A 24,994-nucleotide genomic window follows, 5' to 3' on the forward strand; every position below is an offset into this window, starting at 1 on the left:
CACGTTTCCCAGGATTGCATCCAGATGGGTTTTGAATATCTCCAGCAAAGGAGACTCCACTACCTCTCTGGGCAACCTGCTCCAATGCTCTGTCACCCTCACAGGGAAGAAGTTTTTCCTCAGGTTCAGATGGAACTGCCTGTGGTTCAGTTTGTGCCCGTTGCCTCTTGTCCTGTTGCTGGGCACCACGGAGAAGAGATTGGCCTCATCCTCTTGACACTCCCCCTTCAGATACTTGTACATGTGGATCAGATCTCCTCTCAGTCTTCTTTTCTCCAGACTGAACAGGTCCAGCTCTTGCAGCCTTTCTTCATAGGAGAGATGGCAGCAAGTGAAAGACTTCTTTCCCCTGCCCTTGTCCCTCCACCTTTGGAGGAGGCATTTAGTGAGCATCTACCGCAGACATCCTGTGCATTATTTCTAGGTGTCCTCCCAGCTAATCTGATTTCATCAAAACCTGAAGGTTGGACATCCCTCAATATTTTGTGCCTTTACTGAGACTGGGGATGCTGCTTTGAAAGCAAATGGGACTGAAATTGTATTCTGATGTTATTATGGCCCTCCTAACTTACTGATCTTCATTCTACCAGAGGTATCCTAAGACGGGTTGGGACCAGAGAGGAGATTGTGTCCCAATGAGGTGAGACAACACTGTACATCTGAGCTGCTACTGATCATGGAGGGAAGTTCCAATCCAGGAGAGGGTCTCACAGCTTTACTTGCCAACACAACATTTTCCAGTTCCAAAGAGAAGCAGCTCTCTTTCATGCTGCATTTCGACATACTAAATCAAATAAAGATTGACAGCTTGCTATTTCTATCCTACCTGTCAGGCACTGCTTATTTCAGCATATATACAGAATAGCTAAGACTCACAAGAGCATGTCTTTACAAAGCACACCTATCTTTATGGGACAAGGCATAGATACTTTTATTGCAAGGACTTCTTTTTATTCTTGCTTACACAGCATCTACCACAATGATGCCCTAGCTTATAACAGAGCTCCTAGGTAACCTCCTGAAGAAAATGATATGCAAAAAATGCCATATAAATGATATTTAACACATTATATATTTCCATCTTTTATTAATATCCACCAGCTGATTCTCTTAACTCCTGGAATTTCTGTCCCATCTGCAGGATACACCAATACGACTAGCGCATCAGCCTCTGGGAGCAACCCTGGGTTTGAACTCATCCGTTCCCAGCTGACAGTGATTGCAACACTCAGATTAGACCCACTGCCTGGCCTAGGCAACAAGACTATAAAAGGAGGCATGATCTGAGCACCTGAACAGCAGCAGCTTTGAACTGCCAGTTGTTCTTTTGGATTTAAATACTCATCTGAAAACACATGCTAGGCACCTGTCAGGGCAACCTGGATTAATCCATCATAGTGCTCTACACCACAACCAGCTACGCAGGGTCCTTCAGCAGTCATGCCCCACCAGACCACCTGGACTGTGACTCCGCAGAAGTGAACAGAGCCTAAAAACCCTCCATGTTGTCATCCCTGTGTCCCTGGGGAGCCAGGGCAAGGGACAAGAGCACAGTCCTTACCAAGATGGACATATGTGTTCATCCAGATCAACAGTCAGAAAGATTCCCTAAATCCCAACTCAGAGCCTCTTCCTTAACCTAGCCATATCCTGTGGTCAGCGACCGCTATCCCTTCTGTTTCTGCTTCGCAGCATCCTAAGTAAGTAGGAGAAATGAGCTCAGGCAATAAATGGCTCCCAGGTTCCTTTGTCTGAGGTTGCCTGTTTTCTTGAGTCTCCTTCTATATCTTTTACGATTAACAGTTTAATTTTCCAATTACAGAAGGAAAGAAAACATTTGATACACCTTACTCTATAACTTACCCTGAATCAGCCACCAAAAAGTCCTTAAAAAATCTAGTTGATCCTGCCCTCTGAGACAGAGAAGCAAGGATCCTGGCCTGACCCTGGCAGATGTTCATATAGCTTGTCCTCGAAAATTCTGGTGGAGTGATTGTTTCTAACCTTCCTGGGTGATTTATTCCTCCCTTCCTAGCTAAAATGTTTTCCTTCATCTGTTCTAAATGTTAGCATCACCGACGTCATGGTGCTCACAGGTAACACCAGAAGGAAACTGTTAAGGGGAGCAACAGTTTCACCATCACTTTGTGACCGCTGGCTTCAGCAACACCACCTTACTCTTCAAAATTTTTCTGAATGTCTTACTATGGCAGCCTCATTCTCCATCTTGAATCCTTCTGATGAATCCTTTTTTTTCAGCATCTTATATCAAATGCATAAATGATTTGACTTCCCTTTTGTAAGCTCATCTTTGCCTGCTGTTTCTCCCGCACTGCCTCTTAGACACAGACAGAGTTCCCAGTAATGCTTTGAGGACCCTACGTTATCCTCTCCTTGAAACTCCTCTGTGTCCCAGTGCCTAGGACCTGCCCTGGCAGGGAGCTGGCAGCTGGCATGCAGCAGCAGTGGGGCCTGCTGTTAATTGAATAGTATCACTCTTGCTGTGTACTTTTTGTTTGCTACACTAGCCTGTCATTTCTCTTCTTAAACGTAGACATTAGGGCCATGATCCAATCGCCAAGGCTTAGCGGACCACCTCCATGCCCACCTCCATGGTCTGTGTGCACATTCCCAGCCTGTGGGAAATGGGAAGTAAATAGACTTCAAGTGTCCATCTAAACTAAGTTGAATTATTTCACGTTTGCCATAGTTAAAAGCATATATATGGACAGGTACCGGTGGATGATGATTAGCAACTTACTACCTAATAGTCATTTGATGGAGAGTCTGACCCCTTGACTGTGGCCCAAAAGAGGTCATAAGCTCTCTTTCTTCCATGTTTAGGTAACAAACGGGGCCCAGCTCCCTTCAGGCAATCACAATTAAACAGTACTCTCAGGAGGGGCAAATTTCCTCTGACAAAACATTTCTGTGTTCCTTCTATATTACCTTCTTATCCATGAATAAATGCAGCAGGCTTATCTTTGCTGCTCTGTGTTTGCTTTAATAACTAGCATGAAGCCTATATTTATTACCCAAATCCTGTTTTTAAATCTCACTCCTAGATAAAGCAGTAATGACGTGAGTACTCTGCTCTGATAACCCTGCAGCTCTTCTTCCTTTCATGAGAAGAAAAACCCAGCTTCACTCTCCCTCAACGGATCTGATGCTGTTCTGCTGCCTAATGTTATCATAAGAAACATTCATGGTTGTCCCAAGTTTCTGTCCTTCCTGGGAATTCAACACAAAGATTGCAGCAACTCTCCCAAACAGGTACACATGGATACAAGGCACGTTTATATTTATTCAAAATAATCACAGGGAGCTCTCTGAAAAGGAAGCGGGATGCACAAAGGAAATATTGTTTTCATGTAGGAAAGACAGATTCATCCCCCCAAAATGGCACAACAGCAGCTGGACTCCTGCCTTTACAGAGACACTGAAAGGTAACAGAAAGCTGCCTCACAATAGGTTTTTACATGGAGGATCTCATTAAGAAATATGTTTAGATTTATATATGCTCTGAAAGCCTTAAGTAGAATAATTACAACAGAATAATTACAACAGAATAAGCTTGAGACTTCCCTGTGCTGGGAAAACTACCTGACTTGGGGAACGACATTCTACCAGTAATTTGCTTCTGTTTTCCTCCAAACCCTAGAAGAGGAGCGGTATTGTCTATAAACAAAGAGATATTTTGCTTGAGGAAACATACAGGAATGAAAGATGGCGAGGTGGGGAAGGAAAGTTTAGAAAATGACAGATAGGTAAGAAGGAAGAGAAACGCTGAGGTTTTCAACAGGCAGAGCCTCAACTGGTTTTTAAAGCAATTGAAATTGTCCTCTTCTGGCTTTAACGGCACTGACAGAAGAGATTACGGTTCCCAGCTGCTCACCAGATTACTTCCTGCACTTCCTACACTAGCAGAGCGGTCTGAAGGAAGGTCAAAAGCTGCTTTGGACAACAACGACTCAGTTGCATCCAATCTGGGGACTTGCCAGGCCTCAGCAGTGACACGCATCCGAGGCAATGAAGGCTTCAACTGGCCCATCTGGTCCCAGGCTTTACATTTGGCTGCATTTATCCACCTGCAGCCCCATGCCGCTCAAGCAGAAGGTCTGGCAGGGTGGAAATGGTCAGCAGAGCAGGACTAGTTGCACCAGTGAAGCTGGGCCTAGGAGATGGCATCTCGCCAGTTCCATGGCTTTACTCTGCACCCAGTGAAGGCACTGAGATAGGTGGCTCCCGGTGCAGGGCTGGTCCCTTATCCCTCTCCAAAGATAGCTGCTCCCTCCAATCCACCAGGGTGACAGCTCATGTAATCAATCCCCTAAACTGGTTTAGTCAAGTCATCTGGACTGACTTTAAAAAAAGCTAAATAATTCCCCCTTTTTTTTTCCTCTCCCTCACCCAGTTCATTTTGAGCATACGAAGATGCTGGGTGACCACATATGCAATTAGATGGGCAGGTCTGAGGGAACAGGAACTTCTGGGAGGAGATCAAGGTTGTGAAAGAAATGTGATACCAGCTGGAAGCTGATCTGTCTCTGCCAGAGCCAGGCTCTGGGCCACATGGCTGTCAGGGGCAACACACAAAAGCACTTGTGTTGGACACTCTTAATTAAATATAGTTTGTTTCAGCTTTACTTGATTCAAGCTAAGACAGATTTCAAGTCATACTGGATTAAAGAAGTCGAATCGCACCTTGCAAGAGCTGTGCCCTCCGTGTAGCTGTCTTAAATTGCAAGCACCACCAAAGAAACCCTTTACTCAGAAAATCTTTTCCCCCATCAGTTGCTCATCTGCGTTACTCATCTGTGGGGAAGAATAGGTAATGCAAAGCAACAGCATTCTGAGAACAGCATTTGCGGGGATTTTCAAACCAAAAATTTGGGTGCTTCTAGAAGCTCAGCTTGATACCAATTGTATAAATTGGGAAGTGTGACCTAGAGACTGCAAGGAAATGACTGCCTACTGTGGGCTGCTGGGCAGCAGATCGACTTTGTGAAATTAGAGAGGTAGGGTTCTTTGTTTTAAAGAAGCCAGAGTATCAACTTTTAAGAGAACATTCAGGTGTTTCAATCTAATCTCTACTATATTAAGAAAACCAAATAATTTTTGCGTAGGTGGTTCTGACAGAAGCTGGCACGTGGTGAACTTTTCAGATAAAGGCAGTATTTAGTTGAATAAGTGATAAACACATGGTTTTTAGAAGTCAAACCTTGAGACCTGCAAATTGAAAATTTCACCAAAATCAGGTCACATTCTCTACGGACAGAAACTTGCTGTCTGCACTGTCATACTAACCATTACCTGTTTTGTACCAAGGACAAAATAGGCACTGCCTGACACAACACAGAGACACGCTCTCTCCCCCAAGGAAATCAAAAACCCAACAGAGGACATGTTCTGGAAGCCCTTTCAGATGTTTGGGTTTGTGCACTAGTAGAGTCACTACAGTTCACAAAAAAGGAACTAAACTATTTGAAAGAGATAAGGATTCAAAGCTTTAATGTCTTGGTCAGGTTTGCCCGAATCAAACTTGCTCTTTGCACCCTGATAGCAGAGCTGTTGTACAGCAAATCCCTGTGGGCTGTGGAGGCATCCAGCTTCTTTTTCTGTTCCTCTGCAAGAGAACTGCTGGCTGCCTTCAGTGGAGATGTAGCACATCACATCTAATATATATCACTCTCTTGATTTTAGATGAGAACTAGTTCTTGTTTAGGGTGATCTAGAAAACATGTATGATGGATAAAACTGCTGCGGAATTTAAATAGTGCTATTCAGTTTCAAAGGAACATGACTACCTTCATCCCTATTGAATCCAGTCAGATTTTTTGATAAAGCATGTAAAGCTTGGAGCTCATTTATTCAGTTAATATTCTCTTACCTGAGAGCCATTCTTGAATACTGCAGAATCATTTGCAAAGGGCATCCCTTCATAAATATATACTTTCACATCCATGTGACATTCCCTGGCCAGTTACACAAAAAGATATGGGGACAATTTATAGGTCTAACCCTACCAGATGACTGATTGTTGTGTTGCTGTAAGCAAAATGCAATTAGGAGAGCTTGCAGGATCAGCCTTTGTGCCTGTTAGTATCCACTGCAAAGCAGCTATGTTTCTGCTGCCTATTGACTGAGTAATCAAAAGACGATTGCTGTATGCAGCTGGAGCAATGGCAGAAGAGCTTTACAGTTCTGGAACAGAAGAGGCTGCAAAATAAAGCAACAGCTTGAAAAGCCTTCGTCCACCTAATGGATTACAAGGCTTCAAGTTTGCAAACAAAACTTCACCATGACTCTTATAGGAAATCTTTCATACATGACCATACATGTCATTTTGTATGCCTACACCTAATAACAAACAGCAGCTGCAGACTCTGCATGCCAAGCAAGATTTGTCTCATGACTGTGGCTAAGTAAAGAACTCCCGATACAAGCTATCTGTGCTAAAATGTCCAGCTGAGGCCTCAGACATACCCCACACAAGTCACCAAAAACCCTCATTAACTTATGCATATCACCGGTCCTCTGGTCCACAAAGCAGCAGCTCTTCCCCCAAAAGTTTCTCACTTTACAAGTGAGGGCTTTAATGCTCTAAGACTCTTTGAGAAGGAGGTTTATTAGAGGTGGCGAATGGCCGATGAAGGTGTGCCCCACAGTTTGCAACATGCATTTAGATTACATCTGATTTTTAGATTGACTGAACTTGGATAAATTCATTTCCTTCCAAGTAACCAGGACATGCCCCCACCCCTAGTGGTTTAACATCACCTAAGCCCCAGGTGAGTCCAGGAATGGACCTAAGCCACAGGGGAATGCTCGGGTCAGAGAAACAGCAGAGGCAGGGCAAGACTTTTTCCCACTTTTCCTCCAAGCTCCAACACTCATGCAGTTCCACAGCTGGGAGCAATATTGGGAGCTCTTGCACAGACACAGCATTGGTCTGGCTTGTCCAGACCTGATCTGGGCAAGGTTATTTTATTATATCCAGCCCCTACCTACCCTTGCCTTCCCAACTATTGCAGAGAGGCATTTATCAAAGTCATTAACATCTGCCACAGCTCAGACACCAAATGCACAGATTCCGTGTAAAAGTTGGTACCACAGTAATGGGAAACTTCAAAATGAAGTTAAGGAAACAATCCCAAACCAGTTTATGACTATAGTGAAAGGACTGGCAGGGTATGAAGTGAGGAGCAGAAAAGCTCATATGTACCGATAGCAGGCAGAAAACTGAAGCATTATAGCTAGAAACTTCCTGGAGGCTGTTCGAGACCAAGGTTTCGCTGCTTCCAGCCCTCAATTCCTCCGAGTGCAGGAGCCAGGAAATTAAGACTTAAGCCATTATAAAAATTTGCCTCATGTCAGAAGCCTTTGGTGCTCTGAGGCTGATGTATTGAGCACACTCTGTCAGCCAGCACTAAACGATGGCAGCGATTTCCAGCAGGACCGGAGTCTGGGCAATGCGACTGATACGTAGGCATCGTCAACGCAAGAGTCTCAAGGACGGCCGCTTGGGAGTCCTGCATTTTAGCTAAGATATGGAAAGTCTCATAGGCACTTGCAAAAGACAGAATCAGAGCAGGAGAAGGCCTAAAAAGCTACCCAATCGTTGCAACTAATACATTATAACTACACTTTGGACTTACACTGCACTGATACTTTCCTCAGAGAACTAGAGGACTTAAGCATTTATGAAATTTTCCAGCTTCCTAACAGTTAAGCAAGCGTCATTGTTTTCACCTTCACGAGGAGGAATTGAGGCAAGATTCCCAGTCACCTTGTGGCCGGACAAGTAATGGCATACAGAAGTCCCAACTTCTTATCTTCCCCAAGCTTGTAACATACCTAACAAAACCAATTAAACATTGGTTGTTCATGATTGTTTACAAATAATAAAGGTACAGATAATAAAGTTTTTTGCTGTTTTTGACTAAACTTGTTTGTGAACAATATTCAAGCATTTCTCTCTACATTTGCAATCTTCCTTCATTTTTTTTTGTCTGATGTGATGAACAAGTAAGGTTGCTTTCTCTTTCATTTTATTCTTTTCCTTCTTATAATCATCTGTTTCAGCTTTTTTCTAGCAGCATTCCCTGCTGAAACTGTAAGTGGATTGAACAACAAAAATCACCATATCATGCTGGAATTATACCAGCTCTAGAGAGATGATGAGGATAAAACATCTTTCTCTGAACGCCTCCGTATTCTTACATGTTAATTTTTTTGGAGTGGAGGGGTTGAAGATATGAGTTAAAAATTGTAAAGTATCCTTTGCCCCTTCCCTAAAAAAAAAAAAAAGAAAGAAAAAAGAAAAAGGAAAAAGAATATAATCAGCAAACACAAAGTACTTCTGTACTGATCAATAGCTAGTAAAACAATCTGCAGAGTCCCTGACCTCAACTGAACTACCTCTGAAATGATGCAGCGATCCTAAGTTTTTCCATTTGAACCGTTGTACAGTCAAGACTGAGCTCATCGGTAAAAAAAAAAAAAAAGTCATTACTACCAACTGCAACCAGGAATGGATTTGAACTCAGAGGCAAGGAGCGAGACTTTATTGATCTTCTTATCTGGAATTCAGCAACTCTGTGGGGAACACAGAAATCAGAGATTATGGGCTGGCTATAAAATTCTCCTCTTCTATCATTTCCAGACAGCGTCCCTTACAAAAAGCTAATCTATTATTTCTAATTTGATGTCTAGCTCCCCGGATTTCTTTAGAAAGCTTCACAAGAATGGTTAGCTGATAAATATACAATGAAATTTAAAACATTACTGTTCCAGTTATTGAAATAGCCAGTGTTTGTTAGAATTTTATTCTTTTGCTCACCCTCATTAAAAGTACTTAAATGTCAAGCAAAAAGTACCTTCATGTATTTGTCCATTTCACAGTCCAAATTTATTCACCAAGCAAAGGTCAGGAATTTGCTGAATTATAAATGCAATTGTTTAGGGCAGTTCAGTACAACTTAGTGAAAGCTGCACTCAATTTGTTCAGCACAGTATCCTAGAAGTTCCCACGGAAAAATATTGTGGCAGACATATTAACTGCAAATTGCATTATAAATTCATATAATTAAAACTGCCATTTCTGTACCTCCTGTCAGACCCCACATTCTGCTGAACAGACACATTGCTCTAATCCTTACTGTTTCTGTGGCATTTTTAATCTTCATAATGGTTAGGTCTCTCAACACCCCTGTGCGCACACAGCTCAAGAAACTGAGGCAGGAGCTGCACAACACTTGCACGCCCTGAGTCATCAGAGTGAGAACGGAGCTGCCACCTCTCCATCCACCTTGTCCTGGATCTGCCTCCTCTCTATCCCCCACATCCTGGATCTGCCACTTCTCAGTCTGCTGCCTCCTGCCCCGGCCCCAAGGCTCCATCTAAACACACTAGCCTCTAACACAAACATGAAGTTTCTCTAGCACTGGACTCACAGCTCATCTCACTCCATCAATGTCAAAGTAGAGCCCAGGGGTTTGGCCCCCCTCCACTAATGCCTGCGGAAACCGAAGACTGAGAAGGCACCAAGGATGATCTGTTACTTGCCCCACAAACTACCTGTGTTTTTACAGGTTTTTACAGCTGTCCTGCCACGGACTCTTCCAGGCCAAGGGGAGGAGAGATGCCCACATTCAGCCTGCAGATAGATCTGCCTCAGCTCCCTACCTAAATAGTCAGGCCGCAGTCAACATGGCATCATCTCCAAAATCGTCCCTGCAGCTCCTTTGCTGCCCCTTGCCTCCCTGGATGCACCCAGGGGCAGTGAGGGTGGCTTGTGCCAGACATATTAACTGCAAATTGCATTACAAATTGCATTATAATTTGCATTATAAATTCATGGGCTGGCCTCTATTTTACTATGTTACTAGCAGCACCCCACCGCACTGCCAGTAACACTACAGCCACCTGGCAAAGCCATCCTCCATCTGGGGTGTATACTGGCTTATGTGCTGCATACCCCATTACTCCACACATTTCTCTGGCCCCGCGTGTTTATGTCGCAAGCAGCTCATGATTGGGTGAGGGAGCCCAAATCACTGCATCAGTGCAGTGCTATTTGAATGACTACAAACTCATTCAAAAAATAAATAAAGAGCATCTGCTAAGGGAGAAAAGCAGAAAAGTTTGGCTTTTGCTAATAATCACTCTGTCACCTTGAGGATACCTCTGATGCCTGGCTTGGCTCTGTAATAAGACAAGTATTTATCATAACAGTGATTCAAGCACAGACCTGGGAGTCCTCAGGGACAACAGTTCTTCCTCTGACTTGTTACATAGCCCAGGGTTGGTGTGTCTAACCGAGCCATCATTTACTCATCTCCTGTACATGCCCCGAGGGATGGTATTGGTCCCACCATCACCATATCACAGTAGCACCTAACCAGGGATCCTGCTGGGCCACAACACAAGTGTAAACTTTCCTTGCAAATTTTCAGTTTAAAGCAAGGTTATGGTACCCTTGGTTAAAAGGGCAATAGAAGTGCAACTTAATTACCCAGTATTTTAACACAGCTATTCTGAGAGGCTGCAAGAGGCAATTGGCACTGTTCTGATGGAATATTCCACACAGCCAGCAGTGATTTCATGCAGCCTTAGAGAAGGCAGGCAGCTATCTAGATCTGTTGAAAGGTAAGCGTGACATGCAAAGTCTTATTCTCTCCTTACATAAAGTATAACTATGTATTTTCAGGATACATAGCTTATATTTTTAGATAAGAAGAAATCAAAGGAAAAAAAAGTCAAGTTGGAAATAAATTGGACACAATTCAAAAGGGCAATGGAAAAATACAGGATGAGAAACACAGGGTAAGCAGCAAGTCAATAGAAAAGTGTCAAGGCATTACCATGAATCACAAGACAGCAGTGCCACACAAATGCTGTGCGCATTGCACAAAGTGCAAAATGAAAAAATATCATATCACAAGTAAATACCTAGGAACATATAGGTAAAAAGTACCAAGTAAGTACCAAAGAAACTCCAGTTCTTGGTTCTGCTAAGAACCCAGCAGAAAAATCAAATGTAGCCCTGGGCATCGTATTTCAAATGTAGATCAACAAAAGAAACCCCAGAGGAAAGCAACAAGTATGATCAGTGACCCAGAAAATATGGCTTAGGAGGAAAGACTGGACTAATTGGGTTGTGCAGGTAAAGGGAAAGAAGGCTGAGGAGAGACATAATAATTCCCTTTAAAGACATAAAGGGTAGCCACAAAGCAGAAAAATCTAACTGTCCTTTCTGGCAACTAAACACAGGGTAAAAAACAAAAGGTTTAAATCAGCAGAGTTAGGTCAGACATGAGGATGTACTTTTTTAACTGTGAGAATAGTGAAGATTGGAATAGATTGCCTGGGTAACGTTTTGGGGATGTAAGTAAAGGTAAGGTACACTAGGTATAGTACACCCTGTTGTGGGTGGACCCTGGGTTTCCCCGGCTGCATCACAGATGCCAAAGGGGGCCTGTCCTCCAAGCCTGGACGCATAGTCAGACACGAGGCCAATGCAGCTTCCTCGTGGAGAACGGAGAACAAAACTGTGCCCACCTTGGACCGCCCTCTCCATTAAGAAACGTAAAGACTGAGCAGCTCCCATCTACACTGTGTGCTCCTTGAGGATACTCCAAAGTGCACTCAGGACCACCCGAGGACGGGCTTTGCTGACCAGGACAGGAGTCAGTCACTTGGGAAGAGACATTCGAGAGACTTTAAAGAGCTGCCGCTTTTGCCTGTCTGGCTGCACGCTGGTCAGGAGAGCCACTGGCCAGTTTCTCAATGCCAGCAGGGATCATACAAACCTGGCCTTGCCGGCAAGCTCACTTTCTGTTTACTGGGAAGAAAATAAATAAACTGCAAAGGAGTATAACCACAGAGAAACCAACAGGATTGGAGAACAAGATGAGTTTGTGGAACTGTGGTTATGGCAGCACACAACACTTTGAGCTGCAGACAGTCCTGGCAGGTAGGCAGCTGTCTCTGTGGGAAGCCCCAGCTAGTTGTGATACGTTTGGTCCACAAACCCCTTTATCTGTTGCTGGATACTGAAAAACCTCCAACATTCATCCACCAGCTCATGTCAGTGTTTATTCTTTCTCAAGAGGCTTGATATTCACAACAAGATAAATAAAGCAAAACTCATTGCTTTAATTTGTGAAGAAGACCAAAAATTACAACCAGAACTTGCAAAACAGTCACTATTATTTTACTTGAAATGCCAACTGTGTACCTAAGACAGAAATGCCTAAACTCTACCTGAGAAATTTGTAAGCGTTTTTCTGTAGTAGTGCATACCTTGTCTACACTGTTAATTTCTTTTCTGCTGAGGGGAGTTGCACCAAGGCAAAAAGTACGCTTCTATGATTTTCCATGACAGAGGTACTCCAAAAGTCACTTTAAAACTGGTACTATTACAATCAGGCTTCACTAAAACAAATGAAACAGATAAAATATCTCAAAAGAGATCCAGAACCAGAAAGCACATCAGTTTCTTCGACTCTCTACTTTTATTGTAACAGTAGATTATGCTTGGACTTCAACTCAAAATTATGGTTTAGAACAAAGAAAATGAACTTTCCTGGTTTATTTCTTTACTATCAGTCATTCAATGCCCCCTTGCTAGCAATAAAAAGTGGTTGCATGCTTAACCTCTTTCCTTGACCAGCCTAGCTCTGAAAAAGAAATTGAGGGAAACAGGAGGTAGATGTGGCTGATTACACCTGGGCAGTTGTGAAATCATGGCAGCACGTCTGGCTGTGCAATGCTCTGAGGCAGCAGGGGAAGACCCAATTACACTCGTTATTTTTTAATTAGGAAATGACGTGCAATTTGCAAGCCTTAGTGCTACAGGGTCTTTTAACAGTCAGGATTGACATCTTGGAATTCCATTAGGTAACTTTTGCATCCCCCACCCCACAAAGTCATTCAAGTAAGTAGTTCAGACAAAGAGCAAAAGTCTTTTGTCTGAGTTTTAATCCAAACTACTAGAGTCGTGCTGGCATTCTTTTCATTCTTTTTTTCCTCTATTTTTTTATAAGAATATAATTTCTTCCCTGTCACCAGCAGGGAAGAATTCCAGCATACTTAATCAGAATCCGAGGGCTTTTTTGAAGGGAAGAAAAGAAAGTTTGCAAAGCCTGGAGGAGGAGAGGAGATGAGGCGCCCACCAGCCCAGTCGTGTCAAAGATCTGGCTGTGGCTGAGAAGGAGCCACCCAACAGCAGCAGGGTCCTGCAGCCCCTCCTAAGACACAGGCATGAGACACTGCAGGGTCAGAGCCACATCCAGCATGCCAAGTGCCAGTGTGACAGATTCTGGAGTCATGATGCCACTGACGTACCGCGTGGGAGCAACAGAGCTCCCAAAGGAATCGCGTGGCATGATCTCGCTCCCAACATGTGAGGCTTGGTGGCTCTGAAAAACAGGAAGCTTTACTTTTAGCTCCTGCTGCTTCAAAAACCACAGCACTGCATTTACACAGTTAACACAGCTTCCTGGTATGCTCCCAACCAGAGCTGCCAAACAGAGAGGTACCAGCCTCCAGAGACCTGGCAAGACTTGGAAATTAGGTCATCATCAACCACAGGAAGGCCAGGAACAGGTCATAGCAGCTCGAGAAATCCACTCTCCAGATAGTCCAGCAAGCACCCATGTCCCAGGCAGCCCACAGGGGTGTGGGATAGACACTCAGCACTGTCAGGGATGCTCTGAAGGCAGCCTCAAACGTGCAAGATGAAAGCTATGAAATGAAAACGGACTATTTGCTCAGATATACCTACTGCCTGCCACTTCATATAAAGCTGTTGCAACAAAGCAGGTCATTTTAAAGTAAATCTCCTCATGCAGATATGTCGTAAGCATAATGCAGACTCTCCAGAAGAAACACATCTGTTCACTGCTGCACATTAAAAGATGTATGCAAGTGTTTTAAGGAAGACAGTGAGAAAGAATAACACAAGCCATGGATATTCCAGATGGCAACTTAGCTAGTGAAACCAGTACAGTCTCCAAAACAACAGGACTGAGAGATTAATATTATCCTTGCTTTCTGGAAAAAAAACAGTAGAAAAGAGGCTGGTATGCAGTTTTTCAGACTCAGAGGCATGACTCAAAGCATGGCTTTAGAAAGGACGGTAGAGACCTGTCTTCATTAGCTAAAATGTAAACGGATATAGCTAGGTGAAGGATCAAAAGAACAATTCCAGCTGCACCATGTTATTGCATAAAAAAATTTGCATGTCTGAACTGCGAATGCCAGCCTGGAGGATCAATGTGGCTTAAGCAGTGCTCAAACTCCACCAGGTGATTTTAATTTTTGTTTATGTCTATAGGTAATCATTTATATATTTAAATAAATATTTTTCCTGCTATTAAGGCTCTGACCACTCAGATTTGAACTAACTGCTAAACCTTACCCTTTCAAAACCTGAGTTTTTTCTATTAGTATATTTCCAAAATGATCAAAATATCAAGATTTCCTCTCCTTGGGATTTAACCTTATCTTGATGAAGATGACATGGATAATCTAAATTAAATTATCCCTGCAATGCAATTAAAAATTACTGCCTGTGGACTGCACACATTGGAATATTATTAAATGAAGATGCACTATTAAACCATGAACCTACTACTCCCAGCTTTAGATTCAGAATCCAAGCCCATGTAATTCAAATCTTACCTGTCCTTAAAATGAATAAAATATGACCTGGGTTTATTTACTTTCTGCATAGTTCAATCACTGTAGCTCTCTACCATGCAAGTCTCAAAGGCAAACTCACTAAAATATAGAGAAAGATTGTGAGAAATTCATCTTCTGACTTGCCTTTCACCTATTTTAATTAATTCCACTGTTAATTTCATTATTAAAGCATTTCAGAACAATTTAGTATTTTTAGTAGTTCTTCATTTTTGTTTGGTTTTATCAATTACTCCAATTAAGTTCAGTTGCTTCTGTTCATTTCTATAACACAACAGAATATATGAAGTCCTGTAATTAATTCAGCTTTTGTTTTCTCTCCCACTGTGTTATCAAATGGGCTTCACTAAGGGGTCAATTGCAACTAAAAGTGCTCTCATTCACCAGATACAGTCATACAATATTTAATCATAAAAGCACTTGCACACACTATGAAAATGAACCAATCCCTCAAATGCCACTGTATGAAAACCAAGCTCTGTTGGAGCTGCTGCTATTTAACAACTGGAAGCAAAGAGCTGAAGATAAATGCTGCGTGCCGTGACACAGAGGCAGATGTGTCCAAAAATGACAGTTGTTTCGGTCTGTATTTGGCCAGAGGGTGCGGGGTGAACCCCTGTTCCTCACTCGCCCAAGTCACCAAACACACATCACATATACCTTGACTATTCCAGCTTTCCCTGGCCAGCAGCAAAGGATAAAAACCCCTGAAATAGGAGTTAGTTGTTTTTCTGGGAACATGAGAGAGTTTGATACAATTCCTTAGACTGCCTCGGGGACCTCAACTGACCTCTGAATTCAGTCACTTAAACTAACCCCACATTCCAGGGCATCTTAGAGCTGGGTTTGCTCACACATTTCCTCTAATGGTGCTTTGTTTTGTATATCATAGCTAAGCATCCATTACACCAAAATGAATGAGCCTGTCTGCCTTTAGCCTGCCGCATAGGCAGGGAACTAAGTTCCCACCCCTGTTCGAGGGGTGCTCCTCACTTGTTCTCCAGCAAGCAACCACTGACCAGCAACAGCAAGCTAAAAAACCACAAAACCTGATTACAAGGAGCCAAGTAACCAAATATATGTCACATACCAGAGCACGCTGAAGAGTGGGGATGAGCAAGAATACGTGTTCCCCAAGGCCATGGCACTCAGGGACTAAAGAAGCGCACCAAAGCCAACCTGCCTTCAGGCACGTGGTAATTTCAGCAGCCCCCACTATCTTACTTCTTCCCTTCCTACTCCTCCTCCTTCCTCATTCGTGTTTCCCAGCATACCCCTACTTCGTTACAGACCCACTGGCAATCAAGCAACTTAAAAATCAATAAAAAAGCAACACACAAATAGCTCACAAGCTGGCCACCCTTCCACTGAACTAGGGATGCATGTTCAAAGGCTCTTGTCCTGGGCTAGCACTCAGTAAATTTACCCTAGGAGGGAACAAATTTGACACGCAGAGAAAGAAATCCCTGGGGCGGAGTAGCTGGCAGCCCAAGAAAGAGCAGCAAGAGAGGGACAAGTTGTTTGGGGGCCCGGGCATATTCCTCCCCAGGGCCAGCCTTTCCCCTCACCTGAGAGAGGCTCCAGCGCCTACCTCATGTGAGGAGCCCTTTGCTGGACTCCTAAGCACTGCAGGAGCTCCGCACCTCTCTTGTCCTGGGGAGCCCAGCCCTGGACCCAGCACGCCAGCTGCAGCCTCCCCAGGGCTCATGGCAAGCATCACCTCCCTCAACCTGCTGCCAGTGCTCTTCCTAATGCAGCCCAGCATACCATTGGCTGGCTGCCTTTGCCACAAGGGCACGTTGGTGGCTCACGGCCCACTTGTTGTCCCTGGGCCTTCCTGCAGAGCTGCTTTCCAGCAGCTCGGCCCCCAGCCTGTCCTGGGCCTGGGCTTATTCCTCCCCAGGGGCAGGACTTGGCGTTTCCCATTGCTGCACTTCCTCTCCGCCCTGTCCCCAGCCCCGCGAGGTCCCTCTCAATGGCAGCACAGCCCTCTGCTGTGTCAGCCACTCCTCCCAGGTTTGTTTTGTCAGCAACCTTGGAGGCAGAGGGGGAAGCCCTGCCAGCCTGGCAAAGTTGTGTCTTGCTTGTTGCTGGCCCCTTGCTCAAGAGCCGGGACATTGTCTCCCTCAGGCCTGTCAGCCCTCGCCTTTAGCAAAGCTCAGCTCGGGTAGGACGGTGCGCCAGACATGGTGCGCTTCAAAAGGCATCTGGCAGCCCTTTGTGAAACTTTTGACAGGAAAAGATGCCGCCTTTTCACATATCCGGTTTCTAAAATCCGGGAGCTGAGAGGTGCAGCAGACCTTCTGCAGTTTGGAGTGTGCCTGGTGACACAAAGAACGTTTGCACCAATGCACATCCCCCCGGGATCACAAGAGTGATTTGGCAGTGGAGGTGAGTTGAAGGTCAGATGCTCAGGAGGTGGACAATGGCTTAGGCCCGTGGACATGAGTGGAGCTTCGTTGCTTGACACTTCAGGATCTGATTCATAAGCCCTGACACCTGGCGTGAGTGCAGAGGAAGTGTGAAACTCGGGGTCTGGGCCACCGTCTGGGCCCTGCTTCTGGAGCGGGCACAGGCCCTCCTGCTTGCCCCCTCCCAATCTGGAGTCCTCCTGGGCCACCAGCTACAGGGCATGGGGCAGCCGTGCCAGGGAGACTCCCCTTTGTGCCCCCAGCCCCCACCCCTCGCACTGCCCCCCCCGGCCGGCGCATCACAATGTGTCACAGTGGCACCGGGTGGCCACGGCCACCAGCGCCCGCCCGTCCCCCAGTGCGGCGCTGTGCCAGCGTGGGGCAGCAGGGAGACGCAGTTTCCCAGCCCAGTGGCACTGCTTGGCACGGGGACACTGCTCCCAGCCTTGCTCAGGCTTGGCCGGCGCCTGGCGCTGCTCGGCGCGGGGCACGGCCGCACCGCAGCCGTCTGCCCGGCCGGGTCGCCATGGGACAGGCCCACTGCTGCGGCGCCCGGGGCGCTCCTGGCCCCGCTCCCGGCACGCCGGGATCGCCCGGAGACCGCGGCCACGTGGCGCCTGGTGCCCGCGTCGGGCTCGTGGGCGGCGGAGCCTCCCGGCGCCCGGCGCCGCTCGGCGCCTTCGTGTCGCGCAGGAGCCCCCAGCTCCTGCTCAGCGACCGTGCCCAGGTGACCCGGCACCAGCGCACGCGGGACAGGCACCTCCTGCTCTTGGCCGATGCCATCGCCATCGCCACCTTCAAGTAAGCATGACAACCACAGCCGTCCTTCCCCCGCCACTGCCTCTGCCACCAGCCCCCGGGCGCCGCTCCTCCCCGCAGCTGCTCCCGCGGGAGCCCCCAGCGCCTCCTTGGGGCTGCCTGCCCAGCACCTGGCCGCAGCGCGCACGGGCTGCCTCATTGCCGCTCTGGCAGCTCTTTGCCTTTGCTCCTTCCTGAGCAGCAGCTCTCGGCAACTACTCTCCATCCTGCCCAACAGTGCTTGTTGAAGCCTCTAGGATCCAGAAGCCCCATGCAGGGCTGCCAGCAGGAGGCCTTCCTCCTGGCCTCGCTGCCTATGCAGTGTGTGCCTGCCCTTCGCTCCCGACGACGACTTGTGGCCCAAATGACGGGCAGTCGCCTGCATGGGTGTCCCTGTGCTGCACCTGCGCCACGCGGAGGGACACACTGTCCCTAGAGTGGAGGGCGGTCTAAGAGGAAAGGGGCAGGCTCCTGGTCTGGCCAGCCTCAGCCACAGCCCCTCACCAAGCGTCTCCTGCCCGAGGCTCGGGGTGGCCGCCCCAAGGCTCTGCCCCCGGGCTGCGGCTCTGCCCTGGAGCACACCACCTCCAAGGCCGCCCCGGCTCTTCCTCCCGGCAGGTGGGGCTCCACCTTCCTGCTCAAGCACCGCGTGCCTCTCAGCGAGCTCTGGGTGCTGTGCGGGGAGGACGAGGCGGCGTGTGGCCGGGCAGAGCAGGAGGAGGAGGAGGAGGAGGTTTTTGGCCTGAAATGCGCCAACACCCTCATCCTCGTGTGGCCCAGCGACCTGTGCGTGGTCACTTTCCGGTGAGTCTAGGGCACACGTCCAGGGCCGGGAGGGCGTGCAGGCAAAGGGCAGGTCCTCTCCGGGCTGCCTGGGGCTCAGCTCAGGCCGTGCGGACACAAAGCAGAGGCCCCGCTCGGGTTTCCCACACCCCCGTCAGCAGCTCCAGGGCTGCACGAGCCACCCGCCCCCGCCACGTCCCTGCAGCTCTGCCCAGCCCAGGGACGCTGCTGCGGGGCCACACCGACGGCGGGCTTTGGCGCACGGCGCCGTGGAGCGGTGCCAGGCGGGCGAGATGTGCCTGGGGGCCTGTGGCTCGGCAGGGGAGGAGGAGGAGCGGGCGCTGAGGCCCTTTCTGCTTCTGGCGGCAGGTCGCAGGAGGTGAAGGAGCTGTGGCTGCAGGCGATGCTCAGGTGAGCCCTGCCGGGGCTGCAGCCTGCCGGCCCCGGGCGTCCAGGCTGCAGGCGGCGGAGAGCTCCCGGGGGAGCTGCCCGCCGCACCGCAGCAGTGGAGGTGGGGCAAAGGGGCACCCCCTGCGCGGGGCACCTGCTGGGCCGAGCGGCGCCAGCGGTTCGGCCTCCACAGGGCCCTCCAACAGCAACGCCGCGGAGCTGTCGGCGCCGCTCCTCGCTCCCCGCTTCCCTACGGCGGAGGCCCGGAGGCAGCCGGGCCGGGGCGCTGCGGAGCGCCGCTGCCCGCCGGCGCTGCGGGAAGGTCTGCTGTGGCCGGGTGGGCTGGAGGTGCGGGGCTGGGGTCAGGGCGCGAGCAGGGAGGGCTGGCTGTGACCGCGCTCTGCCTTTGTCCCTGCCCGTGCCCAGGCAAAGCCCCGGAGCCCCGGAGCCCCGGCTCACCCGCCTGACCTCCCTTCGGCTCCTTGTGAAGGCCGTTGGCTTCCACGGGCCCGTAAGTGTGGCGGGGCTTTCCGCTCCGGCCCGAGCGCCACGGGGCTTTCGGCAAGAGCCCCTGCCAGCAGCTGCTCACGTTGGCTCTTTGCTCTCTTGCCTAGCGGGGGTCGCTGAGCGCCCGGACCGTGGAGGCCTTGATTTCGGCGGAGGTGAGCGGGGGCTGCCTCTGGCCCGGCCCTTGGCGGCTGCTGGCGGGAGGGATCCGAGTGTTGGGAGGGAAGGTGGCAGGGGCCGAAGCCCTCGAGACAGCGGCCGCTGCCTCACGGGGCGGCCTGGGAGGGCAGCCTGCGCCCCGGGCCACGTCTGGGCGCCTTGTGCCTCCTGGGCACCCGGCAGCCCCCACCAACCGCCCGGGGCTGTGGCCTGCAGGGCCCGGTCGCGGTGGCCGGCTGCGGCAGCAGCCTTGGCCACCAGCACCCCTCTTGGGCGGTGAGGCAGCGCCATTCCCCACCCCAGCGTCCCCTGCGCAGGCGCCTGACGCCCTCGGGATCGTCCCTGCAGCCGCTCACACCTTTCTGCCGCGCTGCAGCCACTCGCTGGCGGCCCTTACTGCGACGGGGCGGCTCTGTAACCTGAAGCCCTTTCTTGCAGGCTGGCCCCACGCAGGACCCTCTCTTGGTCCCAGCAGCTCCCGCAGAGGGACTTTGCCGCTCGCCTGGTGAGTTTACAAGAGCCACTGAGGAGCTGCCTTCTCCCGGGGCGCTGGGCAGCGGCTCCAAAGCAGCAGCCCCTCCTGCCCCCCCGGCCAGCACCTCGGCCGTGCCACAACCCTCTGCCCAGGTCAAACACACCGCCCTTATTTCTGTGGGTTCCCGCTTTTGGAGAGGAAACGCTCAGCTCCCTCCAAGGTGACCAAAGCAGGACAGCTGGCGTGCGCACAGGCATGGTCCCTCTTGGACAGCTGCGGCGGTCCTTCCCGCAGGAACCCCGCGGTTGTCCCACAGTTTCCCCCGCGCCGTCGCAGTGGCTGTTTCCACCCACAGCTCTGCTCTTCCGTCGGCAGCGCGCGGCACTGCACGCAGACAGCTCTCCTCCTGCTTTTGGAACCTGACTTGTGCTTTCCTCTTGCTTTTGCAGCCGATGGGCCTCGGAAAAGGAAGAGGTTGATCCGCTGGCCGTTTGCTCGCAGGCGCACCTCGGCCAATGGGGACGGCCCAGGGCAGCCAGAGGCCGGCCTCAAGAGCCCTCTCTTTGGGCAGCCTCTGGCAAGGCTTTGTGGCGAGGAGGAGAGCCTGCCCCAGCCCGTCCAGGTGAGGCAGCCTGGCCACGCAGGGATCCCGCTCCCAGCTCGTTGCGCGAGGCAGCACGCCCGGCGCTTGGGCCGTGGCTCTCAGCAGCATTTGGGGCATTTGGGGCTTTGCCCTGCACGCTCGCTTCTCCCCGGCAAGGCCTGAGGGTCCAGTCCCATCGCCACAGGGCCTTTCTGTAGCCAAGCACCGCTTCTGCCAGCTCTGTCTGCTTTCTCCTGCAGGATCTCCTGGCGATACTGTACAGGGAAGGACCGGCCACAGAGGGCGTATTCCGCAAAGCCGCCAGTGAGCGAGCCCGCAGGGACCTGAAGGAGGCCCTCGACAAAGGAGCGGCGGTGGAGTTGGAAAGCCAGCCGGTGCACCTCCTGGCGGTCGTCCTGAAGGTGAGTTCTTCTGCCTTGCAGCTGGGAGAGTACATTGCGGACCTGCTCAGGGCTGATGTCCAAAGCCTGCTCTCGGTATCTTGGCCTTGCAGGACTTCCTCCGCAGCATCCCCTGCACACTCCTGTCAGCGGCCCTGTATGAGAAGTGGATGCTGGCTCTGGACAGGCCAAGCAGGGAGGGGAAAATTGAAGAACTCAAAGAGTAAGTGTTGGAGGCAGTGCCTGCCTTCTGCAGTGGCTGCGAGAGGCCGGGCCTTCTCTGGCTGTGGGGAGGCTCCTGCCAAGACCTCTCCTTTCTGGCAGCTTGCTAGTGCTGATACTACACAGCACAGCCCCAGGCTTTCACGGGCCTTCGCAAAGCCTCCCGCAACGTCTCCGGACACCCTCGCCTCTATTCCCACGGCTGATCTCCTGCCAAGCAGGGAGGGTGCTTGAAACGCCCGCCTTTCGGGCAAGCTCTTGTCATTGCAGACCTTGGACTGCAGCACCTGCTCAGCTGCCGCTGGGGGTTTCCAAAGAGGGCCTTTGTCAAGTAGCGAAGGAAAGCAGAGGCGTTGCTCTCTTTGGAGGACGCGCCGTTTGTGGGAGTGAACTTGAGAGCTGCTCGCAGCCAGAAGCAGCAGCCACTGCCCCCTCAAGTCACGGCACGTTCTGTTTGTGTTCACGTAGGGTGGCTGACCAACTGCCGCGGGCAAACGTCCTCTTGCTCAGGCCTTTGCTTGCTGTGCTCCGCCACATCAGCCAGAGTGCCGAGACCAACAGGATGCACTCCAGCAACCTTGCCATCTGCGTTGGGCCCAACATGCTCAGCCCAGGCACGGACAGCACGCTGCCGCTGCAAGTGCAGCTGGAGATGAACAACAAGGTACGTTGCCCTCAGCCGGTAGCTGGCCGCTTTGGGGCACAGCCGAGCCGTGGCCACCCATCCCACGACCACTGCAGAAGTGGAATGCAGCAGCAGCACCTGGGAGCACGGGCGGGTGCCCCTCAGCCGGGCTCTCCGCAATGCGACAGGCAAATCGCTTCCTGGAGCTGCAGCCCCAGAGCTGCAGAGCTTTTGGCAGAGGAACGTCAGTCAGGAGCAGGAAAGCCTGTTGAGCCCCTTTTCAGCCCCTTGCCCTGACCGCCATGCTTTCCTGCGCGCAGGTGACGCTGCTGGTGGAGTTTCTCATTGACAACTGCACAGCAATCTTTGGAGAGGACCTGGCCTTTCCCGGCAGCCCCACTGCCGAGGAGTGCCCCGAGCAGCCTGGCAGCTCTGCAGGTAGGAGGCTGCACTGAGGACTGGCACTGGCCAGGGCTGCTGCTTCCAGTTCTGGAGCTGCCTATGGGAAGATGACTCCACAAAAGGCCTCCCCGATAGATGTTAAACACCTGTAGCACTCTGCTCTTCACAGTGTTGCTCACTGTGGACTAGACCTGCCCCCTCCCCGGGCGGGGTATTGCCCCCAGGGCTACTTGTGTCTCCTGAACCGCCCTTCGCATCCATAGGTGCTAAGGTTGCCCCTTGCCATCTGCTGCGGCTGTGTGGCTGCACCGGGAAAGTTTCCCTCTGTGCTTCCCTTCAGAGGGCCTCTCCAAACTGGCTAACAGGCTCCTTCTGCCCACAGCACACCGCGGTGCTGCTCAGGAAGATGCTCCTGCCCACCACAGCCCAGAGCCTGAAGCTGGGTGCCACCCCCCAACCTCAGAGAGGCAGCAGCCCAGCGGCAGAAGCCCCACTGGGAGCAGGACACATGCAACGTGCCTCTCTGCCCCTCCACTGCTGCCTCCACGGAAAAATGATCGCCACAGGATGGGCAGGAGCTCCTCAGAGCCAGCCCTGTCCTTCCAGGAGCGCTCGGAAGGCAGCAGCAGGCACCAGAAGCGGAGCAGAAGTGCAGACAGCGTTGGTGTTGGGCAGCAACAGCTGTGCTTGGAGCACGAGGCCCTGGAGAAAGAGCCTGCCGTGTCGCCTGCCCAAGTCTCCAGTGGCGCTCCACCCCAAACGTCCTCCAGGCACTCCCTGGAGAGCTGCCTTCCCGCTTCCCATGGCCGCTCGCTAACCTGCCTGGGACCTGCTGCCATTCCCTCTCGCTGCTGGCGGGCCACGAGAACCCTCTGAGCACTCCTGTTGCGTGCTGAACCGGGGGTTTGGGAACCACCAGAGCCCCCCAAGGCCGCCACGGATCGAGGACGGTGTGCCTGCTTGGAAGTGCTCTTCGCTTGAACAGCTGGGCAGGCTGAGGCGAGAGAATGAGAAGCTCCAGGCTGGCGCGTGAGAGCTGAGAAGCCATGCCAGCTGCAAGGAGGGGAAACCCTCTGGATCGCTGTTGGAAAGAGCTACACCTGCCACTGATTTGGGGGAGAGGGAGAAAAAAACAAAAGGGGGGGGAAGAGAAGAAGAGGCCTGAAGGGAAAGGAAAGCAAACAGGAACGAAAAGGGGACAGCAAAAGGGAAAAGGGAAGGGAAGAGAAAGGAGAGAAGAAAGGAAAGAAGGAAGGCTCAAAGGAAAACAAAACATAAGGGAAAAGGGAAAGAAAAGGCAAAGAAAAAAAAAGGCAGAAGTGAAAACTGAAGAGAAAGGCAAGAAAAAAGGAAAGGAAAAAAGAAAGTGAACAAAGTCAGAAAAGAAGGAAAGAGAGAAGAGAAGAGGCGAGAAGAGAAGAGGTGAGAAGAGGCGAGGCGAGAAGAGTGGAAAGGAGAAAGGGAAGTAAAAAATGGAAGAAGAAAGGAAAGGGGAAAGGGAAGAAGTGAAAAAGAAAAAGAAGAGAAAGAAGAAAGGGAAAGAAAAGTAGAAAGAGATTGTGAAAGAAAAGTGAGAAGAGAAAAAAGGAAAGCAAAGGAAAGTGAAAAAGGAAAAATGAAAGGCAAGAAAGAAGGAAAGAAGCAAAGAAAAAAGGGAAGGAAGCAAGGAAGAGAAAAAAGGAAAAGCTAGGAAAGAAGATCGGGGAAGAAAAGGAAAGGCAAGCAAGGAAAACCAAGACAAACAAGGAAAGAGCAAGGGAAGAGCAGGAAAGAAAAAGGAAAGGGAAAAGACAGTTCTGGGAAAGACTGTCAGGGAAGGAGAAGGAAAAGAAGCCACAAGGGCACGCAAGACAAGGAAAGGAAAAGAAAAGGGGAGAAAAAGGGATGGACCAAAACAGGAAAGGAAAAGGAGTGTGGAAAATTAAAGAGAAGGAGAAAAGAAAGGGAAAAGGAAAGGAGAAAGAGAGAAAGAAGGAAAGAAGAAAGGAAAGAAGAAAGGAAAGGAGAAAGAGGAAAGCAAAAACAGGGGAGGAAAGCACGAAAGGCAAAAGGGCTTTAAGAAGGAAGAAGAGAAAGAAGCAAAGAAAGAAGGAAAGAAAAAAGAGGAACAGAAAAGAGAGAAAAAAGGAAAGAAGGAAAGGTGGAAAAGAAGAAAGTGAAAAAGCAGGAGCGAAAGAAGGAAAGAAGGAAGGAAGGAAAGAAAGAAAGGACTGAAACAAGAAAGAAATGCTGGGAAGAAGGAACCCGGGAAAGAAACACAAGGAAGGAAAGAAGAAGCCCTTGGCGGCATCCTTACCCCCTTGTCACGGTGGTAAAACCCGAAAGGAAGGCTGCTGGACGCCTGCTTGAAAGAGCTGAGCCTGCCGCTCGTCGGTTCTGAAAGGCAAGAAAGAAAGAAAGGCAGGAAAAAAAAAGAAAGCAAAGAAAATGAGAGAGGAAAAGGAGAGGAGAAAGGGGAAGGGAAAGGAAAGGAGCAAGGCAGAGGAAAACGGGGAAAGAAAACCAGAGTGCAACCCACCCAAGGAAAGGAAA

General features: G+C 49.9%; 1 protein-coding gene across 1 annotated transcript; it reads left to right on the plus strand.

Annotated features, from left to right (window-relative positions):
- Nucleotides 1-17,643: 17,643 nt before the first annotated feature.
- LOC104147613 (T-cell activation Rho GTPase-activating protein-like) lies at nucleotides 17,644-24,618 on the plus strand. Its single transcript, XM_068936402.1, has 11 exons — nucleotides 17,644-17,918; nucleotides 18,534-18,719; nucleotides 19,515-19,599; nucleotides 19,703-19,750; nucleotides 20,193-20,259; nucleotides 20,679-20,851; nucleotides 21,073-21,234; nucleotides 21,327-21,436; nucleotides 21,904-22,099; nucleotides 22,381-22,498; nucleotides 22,845-24,618. The coding sequence occupies exons 1-11, from the start codon at nucleotides 17,644-17,646 to the stop codon at nucleotides 23,336-23,338; spliced, it is 1,914 nt and encodes a 637-aa protein (XP_068792503.1). The 3' UTR covers nucleotides 23,339-24,618.
- The last annotated feature ends 376 nt before the right edge of the window (nucleotides 24,619-24,994 follow it).

The sequence above is a fragment of the Struthio camelus genome, chromosome 3 (assembly GCF_040807025.1).
Source record: "Struthio camelus isolate bStrCam1 chromosome 3, bStrCam1.hap1, whole genome shotgun sequence".
NCBI lineage: Eukaryota > Metazoa > Chordata > Aves > Struthioniformes > Struthionidae > Struthio > Struthio camelus.